Source organism: Pelobates fuscus, chromosome 3 (assembly GCF_036172605.1).
Source record: "Pelobates fuscus isolate aPelFus1 chromosome 3, aPelFus1.pri, whole genome shotgun sequence".
Taxonomy (NCBI): domain Eukaryota; kingdom Metazoa; phylum Chordata; class Amphibia; order Anura; family Pelobatidae; genus Pelobates; species Pelobates fuscus.
Window position 1 is genome coordinate 119,363,205 of NC_086319.1, and position 12,432 is coordinate 119,375,636.

The following is a 12,432-nucleotide window of genomic DNA, read 5'->3' on the forward strand; positions in this document are numbered from 1 at the left end:
GGTAAGAAGCTGGACGGACGGAAAAGGCCTGCAAGTGGATTCCTGGACACAGCTTGCTGCAGAAAAACTTGTGGGTAAGAAAACCAAGATGGCGTCTGAGAGAACCCGGAAGTGGATCCTCATTCAACTCTGACCTCGAATGGTAAGGAGCAAGGTAAGGGGAGTGCCTTAAGTAGGCTAGAGGTAGCAAACCAGCCCCTCCCACAAATCCAGGCAAATTGCCTTAATATATATATATATATATATATATATATATGTATAATTATTTTTTTAATCAGAAATGAAGATAGATTTTTCATATTTAAAGATTGGTGGTTTAAATGGCTTTTAATGTGTTTGGATGACTAGTTTTATATTATTTATATTATAATTTCTATTAGTTATTTGTTACTGATTGAATGGGAGTTTGCACATCATTTCAGTATATGCTTGATACATGTCAAAATAAGTTGATGAGGAAGTTAATTATTGAACATCTCCAACATCTGTGTCAATGTTTAACATGGCTCAATCCATCTCTCCTTTGATTTCATCACAATGACAAACTGTCTTTTCCTAATGAAGAATAATGGGTGGAGTATTGATATGAAGTGATCCTTACAGTTCAGTACTCAACCCGAATTGGTCATCCACTTGCTTTCAATCTAAGAACTGTCAAGAGTATTTTCTTCTAGGAATCACTAATCAAACTTTCTAATATACTGCTGATAGTGTGCAATGAACCAGAGGCTAGCAGATCATTAATTAATGGTTAATGAACGGAAGCATGAGTGAAGTAGCACTATACTATATAAAACATGCCCTCGATGAGTAATGTAGGCACACAGAGCAAACAAATAGTTATTTGGTTTCGATGTTCTCTAAAAAAATATAGTATAATAGAAAATTGTACAATTTGTGTATTTCTGGATTTTAACAAAATCCATTTCATCCAGCACACTTGTAATAATGGATAAGCATTTTTGAAAGTTTGTCTACACTTACGACATTGTGACGCTTTGTAGGGGATATAGATTAAGCCATTTACGTATATAGCTAAATTACTAACAAAAGCCTAACTCTCTATTCTTTATTAAGGTCATTTTGTCATACTTTTCTTAGCATTTTCATATGCTATATTACAGTCTTGATATTTTTTATTTCCCAAAATCTTCAGAATTATTTTTATAAAAATGTTATAATTATTTATTATTTCCCAGTCGTAGAGTATATTCAGCATCATTAGACACTGTTCTTTATACTGTACATAATAGTGATAGGAGGTAATTATCAAACCAAATAGACATGTGACTGGAAGTTGGTCAAAACTATCATCTTGACAGCTTAATTGAAAAAAAAACTGATAATATTTGCTCTGTGCACATCTATCATATGGACCTGTATGCAGAGTGCTGCCAATTGCTCTTCTGACAGTCTGGGGACATTAGATCACCCTTGATAAAGACTATCTAGCCGAAACGTTGGGTGCTCTTTTTCTGCCGACTTGTCAGGTAAACACTGTACAGCAATTTATTGATTTGCCATTACCTTTCTTTGTAATTTTGGAATTAATATTCCTGTGTATTTTGTATTTATTCTGTATATTTAACATAAGTTGTGGGATAGATGTGCCAACAACTATAGGCATACATAATATTTTGTAAATGTATTTTGTATTTGAGCATAATAAAATGTGTTATTGTTTTTATTGAATTTGGTGTGCAGGTATTTATTTAATTGTTTTGATTTCTTATGTACCACTAGGAAGGGGTGGTTCTTAATACCTATTGGCACCCATTTATTTCTGTACAGGTTGTACATATACTGGTTACCCCTATTAATTTGTATCTAGACATTAAATATGACCTCAGCTGACAGAGGGGAGCCCCAGGTGTTGACTGATACCTGGGATATAACCCTGCATATATAAAAAAAAAATAAAAGGATGTGTCATTATTCCAGCAACATCCTAAAAGTCTAGGCTATGTAGTCTGTAATGACATGTCCTAAAGTCCTTTTGGGGTTAACACTTTCCTCACACCATCTGTGTTGGGAAATGCTATCCTCCATAACACACTGCTGTGTCCTTGATATGTACACCAGGGTTCTTTTATCTTCATGCATGTGCTTACCATGTATGCTGAAATGTTTCTTTAATATTGAACCAGAAGTTGATTTTAAGAGGCATGCTGGGAAACCGCATGGGACTCTATCTAACTGCTTAAAATCATTGCTGCTATCATTCCTGCACTTTGATGCAGCAGAAATGACGGAAGATAAAACCAAGCCAGTATGGAAGTGCTTCTTAACTATTAAATCAAGGGAAAGGTAAACATAGTATTAAAAATCGTATTAAGTGACAGTTCCTCTTGAAGATTTACGAACCTTTGGTATGATAATTAGCTAAGGTGCAATATATTCTGGCAAATTATTTACTGTTTAACAGTGCTAAACAAAAGACTCATCGATCTTTCTTTTTTACTATGACCTATCAAGTTTGGAGAATCATTGTGAAAACCATATCATAAAGGAATATTACTATTTGTAGTCAGTCACACTAATCTCAGGAGAAGACAAGAAAAATACTGTATCATTCAGTGATAGAGAATCCTGTTACAGAAAGATAACAATGTGCTCAGTGGCAAATATAGATTGAAAACTTCTCAAGTACTCATTAAAAAGAGATAACTGCTTTTGGGAACCTTTCAATATACATCAGTAGACCTTTCCGGGCACTCCTCTGATCATCAAATGTGACTTTAGCGGTTGTAATCTACTAATAGTACAAATTAACAGCTCATCCATGACTCAGTATTTGGCTCATATATTAATCTATCCTGCTGTCCCTGAAGCAAAAAGTGATGTTGATTCTAAAGCTGGTATTGATTTAATTTGCAGCTGGGTATACTTTCAGACATGGTCTGAGTCAATGGAATCCTTATTGTGACAATAAAAAGGCAATCTGATACATTACATTTGTGCAAGTAGGCCAAAAATAAACATGTGGTTAATGCACACCTCAACATGGGATCTGTAGTACATTATTCAATATTATAACTATAGTTAATGAGACCCAGTGTCCACTATAGTATTTCCATGAGTATTGTTATTATCGCTTTTAATTTGTTCAATGGCAAATGAAATCAAGTATATCCTAATGAAAACTGTTTTGCTGTTAATATGTATCTTAATGCACCAGTACAGTCAGAACCATTGACAAACTATAGTACTATAGAACCTGGATCATGTTGTAGGGTTGGGGATTGTCACTCTATACTTTATCATTTCCTCCCCTCATTTACCAGAACTCTTTTTACTGAAAGCCTCTTCCTTGACCCCATGCATTAGCGGAACTACCGCCAGTGCAGCTTGGTCTGCACCAGGGCTGCACTCTGTGGTAAACCAGCATGTGGGACCCTTCAGGGGCCCAGTCAGCACTGTGGCACTTTAACAGAGCAACTGGGCCCCTTTAATGATAGCAGCGCTGGAAACAAGTGGAAGCTAGTCACTTCCTCCTAGCTAACAGACCGAGTCAGGCGGGCGGAGAAGACAGAGAGGAAGGGAGTGCACACAGGGAGAGCCTCTGACTCCCAATAGCCTAAGCCAGCAGACTAGATTGCAGGGAAGCTTCTCTCCCGCACCCAAAAGGTTGAAAACAGGAGAGTGGCTAATAAAATACATGTGTATCTGCGTGTATGTATGTATGTATGTCTGTGTATCTGTGTATCTATGTGTCTGTATATCTGTGTGCTTTTATGTGTATCCGTGCATCTGTGTATCTGTATGAGTGTCTATGTCACTGTATGTATAGCTGTATGCCTGTGCGTGTATCTGTGTATCTGTGTGTCTGTACATCTGCATGTGTGTCTGTATGTGTATATATGTGTCTCTGTATCTGTGTATGTGTATGTGTATCGGTGTGTCTGTATGTTTGTGTGTCTGTGTATATATCTGTGTGTCTCTATGTGTATTTGTGTGTCATTCTGTATATTTATCTGTCTGTGTGTCATTCTATGTGTGTATCTGTATGTGTATTAGTGTGTGTCTGTGTATTTGCAGGGATGTCAGTGTGGGTATCTGTGCATCTGCATGTTTGTCAGTGTGTGCCCCTGTGTGTCTGTGTATAGGTATGTTTGTCCATGCTTGTATCTGTATGAGTGTCATAGTGTGTATTTGTGTGTCTGTGTATCTGCATGTGTGTTACTGTGTGTATCTGTATGTGTTAGTGTGTTTATCTGTGTGTCTGTGCTTCTATATGTGTGTCTCTATCTGTATGTGTGTTAGTGTGTGTTTACATCTGCATGTGTGTGTATATGTATCAGTGTGTTTGTGTGTGACAGTGTATATATATGTACATACATCTCAGCTTTCAAACGCCTGGATTCCAGCTATAGCCAATTTAGTTATTTTAACATGTCACAATGTTGGGACATGTAATTACATTGTTGCATAATGTGTCAGAATGGGTTATACAATGTAGAGAGTTCATGAAGGTGGGTTTGCTGTGCAGGTGTATACACTACATCCCCATAATCAATGTATAGCATTGGAATTTGCTGTGCAATCTCTTTCTTTATTGTGGGGCTTAGACAGGATTTGCTTCTGTACAGGGCACCTAGTTTTGGATATAGTTTTGATGATAGTTTTTTCAATGTGGAGGCCAAATGATAGATAGGGGTCTAGCAACATACCTAAGTATTGGAATGAAGGGATTGTGGTCAGTGTGTTATTTGATTTTGTTCTGATAAATAGATGGGTATTTTGTCATTTATGCAATTTAGGTACTGTACTAAAGATCATTGTGACAGTTTTATGGGGATCTACCTTTTGTGCATTCTTGATGTAGGGGGTCCCCAAAAATGTATTTTAACAGGGCCATCTCTTCTTTAGTTCCTCCACTGATCCATTTGTGCATGTGATTTTAGTGTGTTTGTTTGTATGTGTTTATGTCAACAGTAACAGAAGATGACTTGCCAAGGTTTTGATGTGCATGTAATCTGCACATGTAGCATTAGGTCAATGAGACGCACAACATTACAACTCTGAGTTCATACAAAAATCTGTATTTGGTATCATTAGAGGAGTGGGCTTTTAATGGTTCTGGTTCCTAATGCAGTCACATTCACCCCCTGGTCTGTTAAAAGTGTAATTGGCAACAGACTAGCCTCCAACTGTCATTAACCCAGTTCTTATTACCCAGTGACACATCTGTCAACAGAAGGACTATCAGGGGAAAATCCATGCAGCTACATTTTAGGTATGATATTATCCCATGTTATAAAAAAAACAAAAAAACCTCTTAAAGGTTCCCAGAAATTTAGTACAATGCACAGTTATGCATTGATCAAAATCTACAAGGTATCTTTCATTTTTTGAAGCAGAATGTGAAATTGAACATTAGTACCTAGGAACGGAGTAGCAATTGACACATTTTACCAACTGTCTTGTCTAGCTACATATCCATTTAAAATGATTGTATTATACCAGAAATATTCAATGACTTGTACACTTTTTTCTTCTTTCAGGTTTAAGAGAGATTTAAAAAAAAAAAATCTGAGTCTGTTAAAGTAAAATATTTGCTAAGGATATCATGGATATAAAAGATCGAAGGCACAGATCTTTGACAAGAGGACGTTGCATGAAAGAATGCCGTTATACCAGCTCCTCATTGGACAGTGAAGACTGCAGAGTGCCTACTCAGAAGTCCTACAGCTCCAGTGAAACATTAAAGGCTTATGATCATGAAAACAGAATGCATTATGGGAATCGTGTTTCTGAACTTGTTCACAGAGAGTCTGATGAATTTCCAAGGCAAGGTATGTCCATGCCATTCTCTAGGTGCCTAACCTTTCTGCAGGCTTATTATCCTTTCTTAAGCAGAAGCAATACATTTTAGATTTAATACACATCCAATTCTACTTTACAATCACTTTATAGAATACATTGCTGTGGGGATACAATTGTTTAAGTTATTTCTGCTTTTTTCTTTTATTCTGACTCAAAACATTGGTTCATGCAAGGTTAGTGAGAAAACAATCAGAAGGCTAACATGTTGGCTCACTCAGATCTTGTTAACATTTGTAAAAATGTTCCAGAGCAAAAGCCTTTTATAATTCAAAACATAGCTTGCTTCCATTAGCATCTTAATGATCATTTACTTTGTTTATTCAGTTATTTTTGTAAATGCATGTTCTTTATTATAAAATAATTGATACTTGTACCCTTGTACTCTAGACATTGCAATGTTGAGAGGTATTGCATAAACTCTGTTTATTCATGATCCAAGGTCATGAGGTGCATTGATAAACCCTGTAGTCCTTTATTTTAACCCCCACCCCCTCATCATTTCAATTTATTTTACTGTTCAGATTGATAACAGTACAATAACTCAGTTCATGACTTTGGGAATATTGAAAGTGCTTAAGCTTGGCTGATTGATACAAGGATCCTATATCACCAAAACTGATTAAGAATTGGCACAACATATTACAATTGTATGATTGTGATTGCATTGGCGTTGCTTACATATTATTGGCATCCATTGGCATGTCAATAATAGATGAGTAAAACTATTTTCCATCTCCAGTAAGAGGATACAGATTACCCAACTGTAGTCATTGAATATACTACTGATGCCTCATCCAACAAATAAATTCACTTTATATTTATAAACATGAAAAATAAATTCACTCAATGCCAAGTTTAACAGGTTTACCGTACGATGACAAGGTTTAAGAAATTACTTCATAATAACCATTTTAAGTAGGGTAGGTTACTTTTAAGTGGTAACTAGTCAACTGAGTGAGTTTATAGATTGTATTCCGTTTAGATGTTTCCATTTACTGACTAATGGTGTTTCAATCCAAAAAGTGTAAGGCATTGTTATGAGTCTAGTGCATGGTTATTTATGCAATAAACGCAGCATTGTTTATGAAACTTTAATGGGACACTGTCAGGATTACAAGTTGATCCAGCACACAGTACTATGTCACACCTAGGACTAAGTATAACCGGACTTTAGAATGGCCGGACATCATGTCTCCAAGAATAGTCAAAATACTTACCATGGTCAGGGACACAGAATCAGCTTTTGACCCCAGAATGGGCATGTACCAGGCATCTGGGTGAATGATTGTCGAGCGGCACAACTTTTCCTGTCAGGACAGTAAATACCATCAAAAACATTTTTATGTGCGGATGAATACGTCACAAACACTGTCTAGTATTCTTGAACCCATAACGACCTTATCTCATTAAAGGCATTATGTGGGTTGGAGTCACAGGGCTCTAATTTACTATAAAGGGTTAAACTGTTTTCAAGAGGTTTAACCCCAAGAGGTTTAACCCCAATCTCCTCCTTTAGCACAGTTGCATTATGGATGGAGAAAAGATGAAAATGTCAGGTGACACAGCCCATTGAGTAATTGTCCATACTGCTACTTGCAAAGGGTTACCAGTGATAAGATGAGAGCATTAGCTGATACTCTGAGCCTATCACCAGATCCCAAGATAAAACTTTCCATATATTCAACCATACATATAGCGTGGTGCATTTAGATTTTTGCCAGCTCATATCAAATGACAAAACTATTGGGAAGCGAAAGGGCAACAGGGGCTGACAAGCCATGACTCCCTCTAGTTAGTTGCAATAGAGAACTAAATCATGCCATCTCTTTTATCTTCAGTCTAAATTATGTACTGCAGGGAATTATCCATCACTACAGGATAATTAGTCAAAAGGACAGAAAGTAATATGACTGACTGACCTGCGTGGGAATGTAGCTGTGACAAGCAGAGTGGGTTGCACTCACCAAACACAAAGGAGCAACTATTTATAAGAAAGGCAGGCAAAAGGAAGGGTGGCAGTTGCTAGTTTGTAATGAATGTGATTGTTTTTAAATATAAAAAGATGATGATAATGAGGAGAGGGTGAAAAGGGGAAGACAGATGAGGGAGCATGAGGCAAATGGGTAAGTGAATCAGGAAGCCTGTATGAAGGGAGGGTAGAGCATATAAAACAAGGGAAAACAAAGTACCTACACAACGTTTAGTCAAAACGTAGCCCCACCTTTTTCAAAGCTACAGATGCCTTCAAACATTGGGAACTGTAGTTCTAAATAAGCTGGATCTACATTTTGTGGTTCATGGCCAGCAATATTCAGATTTACAGCATCCCTCGAATGATATTGTGGATACATTTACACACTGTCAATTTTTTTTTTTTTTTTTTTAAACTAGTCTTTCAAAGATTTTATTTTTCCAACCATGTCATGGAGACCAGAAATTCAGTGGTCATCAAGTGGAGTTTTGGCTTGTGTTCACTGTTACATTTTCAACAGATCTTAAGAGATATTGGGTAATCTGTCTCACATATTCACACTCCTAACTCGTTATTTCTTCAACTAAAGACACTGTTTGACTATAGACTGATTATTTCTTATAAATAGATTATTTCTGCTTGTGATCACTTTCTTGCTTTATTCACACGTTGTATGAATGTAAAGTCCCTGTATTCAAAATACCTCTACAGAAATGCCACAAATCATTCTAGTGATATGGTCAAGTAAAAATGAATATTATGATCATAGTATAACCTTCCTGACATAGCATATCTGATAAATAGGAGATGTTTCTAATGATCTATACGTGTTATATGGTTTTCTTTTTTGCTGTGTGCATAATATATGTTTTTGCTGTATGTATTATATATATATGGATACATACACACACCATCTCTCGAAACTTGGTTTTAAGAGTTACCCCTTGTATAGGTATAATGTGATTTTATTAATATGTATCATTTATACAAAGAAATTCAGAGCAGTTTTAACTGTGCATATGCTATCTCTAAATGGTAACTGGGCAAAAAAAAAATGGGAATAGAGTGCAATTAGCATAGTAATAACTTGCCTCGAATTATGCAGTGGTCCCAACTGTTATGCACATACTTTGAATTAAAATATGCTCTTACCTCTTTGGTGTTACTATGCCCCAGAGGTTAACATGGCCTTTATTTGATATGAAAACAATTGAAGTAGTAAGCCAATATAATTACATTTAAGATGTGCTGAAATGTGTTAGCACCTTAGTGAAAAGCCTTCTGTGATGCTTAGAAATAACTTTCTTTGTGCAGTATGTTAAAACATAACTGAAATTTTGAAAACCTAGATACATGAAAATGCACTGCCTTACGTATAGCAGGGTAGCAGAATTAATTGTCAATGTTTTCATTTTATTATATTATAGTATATATATATATATATATTTTTTATATTATAATGCTAACTTGGACATAACGTTCCTTGCGAACATTGCCCTTGTCCTTTATTGCAATATCCCCCAGACTTATTTTTGCCTCTTGTAAAGGCAAGGCAAATTGTTCAATCACTAAAATGTCCAGTTTACTCACAAAAGTGAGAATACCAGGGAATTCAAAGTGAATTTTCAAAATATAGGTCAAAATAGTCATTTGAGTGTTCATGTTGACTATAGTGTATAACCCTATCTTAGATGCAGTGAAATGGCAAAATTTAGTGTAACTACTAATGACTATTTTAAATGGCAAAATTTAGTGTAACTACTAATGACTATTTTAATCATAATTTTGCAATTAAATTTTCCATTACAGTTCTTTGTTTAGTAAATGAACCCTGATTTATGTATTTATTTAATTATTTACAGTAGTCTATTTCTCTTTCTTGTCTTTTTCACCCCTGCCTTAAGACTGCTTTAAGGCAGTGTTTCCCAACCCAGTCCTCAAGGCACACCTACCAGTCCAGGATTTAAGGATTACCCAGTTTTGTCTAAGGTGTTTTTTCTTTTTTTTTCTAAAAACACCTTAGACAAAACTGGGTAATCCTTAAATCCTGGACTGGTAGGTGTGCCTTGAGGACTGGGTTGGGAAACACTGCTTTAAGGTATCGATTGCTCGTTTTAGCGGAAACTATAACTTTAAATCAAATTGTTTGCCCATTCCAAAGACTCATGAAGAACCATGAAGAAATAAGAAAACTATATATACAAAAATCATCTGTAGATGTTCTATGGAGCCCCAGAGGTGACATAGAGAGGTTTTTTTTTTTTTCATGATTTAGTCGACCTTGCCCACTATATAGTTATCTCATGCACATGCTCTAAATTATTTAGTACAATCTACTAAATTGTGCACATAAGATAACTATATTATTGGCAGCATAGACTGTCATTTGGTAAGATCCTACCTCACTTCATGCTGCCTCAGTCTACTCCGGTCCCTGGCTCGGCTCCAAAATGGTGGTGTAATCAACAGGCTCCTCCAGAGATGTCACTGGACCGAAACCAGGCAAAGTCAGCAGGGAGTGCCAAAGTACCAGCTGTGCAGTCCATGTTATAGTTATCTTGTGTGCACAAACATAATCTAGTAGATTGTGTCAACAAAATAGTTAAAGCATGTTAACTATGTTGTGGGCACAATCTAGTAAATCATATGTATGAGATAGTCACCTTTGGGGCTCTGTGATGTTCCTAGAAAAGGTATGTTTTCAATTAGACCATGTTTACAGAGTCTCTGGCAATAAACATACCTTATGAATGTTTGCATCATATTCTATTCTATATATTGACCATGCAGATATTAATTATAAATCACCCATACTCTATTTAATTAAATAATAGAGACAGGGGCTTAATCAAACACATTTTATTGTCAGAAATAATTTTATCTAACCCACACATCCTGTTTCAATACTTGATTTAAAAACGGTAAAGCATAAAATATTGCCTCACTGATTTCGCAGTTCACTATTAAAATCTCTGGTAATGTTGACCTTGTCTGGAGCTTAGTAGATACGTATATTGCCCCAGATCTTTTCATCATTTCCTCATTGGTCTCAGACATGCTGGTAATTATTTGCATCTTTACTTTTATTTATACTGGGTAATGCAGGACTGGGTAATGCAGGTTTATGCAGGACTGTACAATAAATCACTAAACAAACTGGTATACATGAAAAGGAGAACACTGCCTGTATGTCTAGAGCAGGGGTTCCCAATTAATTTTTCCTGTGGAACCCTTTGACATAGTATACCAACATCGTGAAACCCCCGAAAAAAATTGGCGCCCTAGCACAAACTTTTTAATAAGTGGATTTCTTATTATCATAATATTTTGCTCATAAACTGTTTAATCTTATGATACTCGTGAAGCTTTCACTTAAAATATGCAATGTCTTTATCTTTGTACTCTGGGTGGTTTTGCTCAAAATGATGACGTAATTTAGCAGGTGCTAACGAACTGTATGCCAATATTTTCTTGCAATCTAAGCATTGTGCTTGAGGTATATTTTCATTTCTGGCACTTGTGAATCCAAATTTTAAGTAGCTGTCGTCATATTTTCTTTTCTTTGTTTGATATGATGATTGGGTAGCATTGTGTGCTTTTCATTTTTTCTTTGACTTGTCACTTGTCTCTGCTATTTGAGGAACAGTAGATTCAACTATTTTGGACCTGTTTTTTGATTTATTGTTGTATCGTCTTTCTCAGTTTCTAAAATTGTCGAACAATTAGAAGTAGTAATAATTTTTCTCTTGATAGTTCCGTGTTTTAACCAGTTGTCCAAATTCATGGTTGTTGGTTGGTAAAAAAAATACAGATCTCCCTACCTGACTGCAATGGATGCTGTTTTTATAATGCTCTTAGAAAGAACTTAATGTAAGAAGGATTTTGAATCTGTCTTGGACAAAAAGATTAGAACGCTTTTAAACAGGTCTCACTACCTGACTGCAAGATGTGTTTTTTTTTTTTGATAAAGCTCTTAGAAAGAAATGAACATAAGCAGGATTTGTGCTCAATCTTGGAGTAAAGAGAACACTTTACTACAGATTTCACCAAAGGATGCTGTTTTGTTAACAGCTCTTGCTCTTACAATAATTATTTTTTTACTATATCACAGATTTCTACTGATAGTACGCAGAAAAAAATAAATAAATAAATAAAAAAAAAAAAATATATATATATATATATATATATATATATATTTGTGTTAAGGGCTCATGATAGTACAGAAGAAACAAACACTGATAAGTGTAGGATGGTATTAAAAGAGCAAGTCGGTTGTGGTGTGCCGGAACCGACGATGAGGTAGGCCTGTAAATAAAGAGGGCAAAAGTAGAAAATCAAATTTATTACATACCAGCAATATACATACTTTTAACCAGACATGTCTTGAAAGGCATTTCTTACTTCTTGTACCAGGTTAGGTATGTATCTAGAGTAAGCAGATGATTTCCAGCGCCCTAGTGACTTGATAACATGTACTGGAATATTTGCACTGGATGCTGTGTAGGCCGCTCCTATGCGGAAGGAGTGGCCCGAATAGTTAGCTGATTTGAGGCCCAGCTGTGTAAGTAAAGACCTGACGTGTGTCATAAAGGTGGTGGTAGTGAGTACTGAACCTTGTAGACGGAAAAGTGGTT

The 12,432-nt window shown here is 35.9% G+C and overlaps 1 protein-coding gene across 1 annotated transcript in view; it reads left to right on the forward strand.

The window, feature by feature from the left end:
* Positions 1 to 12,432, forward strand: part of TENM2 (teneurin transmembrane protein 2) — a 2,177,747-nt gene that overhangs the window by 474,763 nt on the left and 1,690,552 nt on the right. The window contains exon 3 of the mRNA XM_063447436.1: positions 5,505 to 5,795. Within this exon, the coding sequence (XP_063303506.1) occupies positions 5,570 to 5,795 (226 nt within the window). The 5' untranslated portion in view covers positions 5,505 to 5,569. The remainder of the gene's footprint in view (positions 1 to 5,504; positions 5,796 to 12,432) is intronic.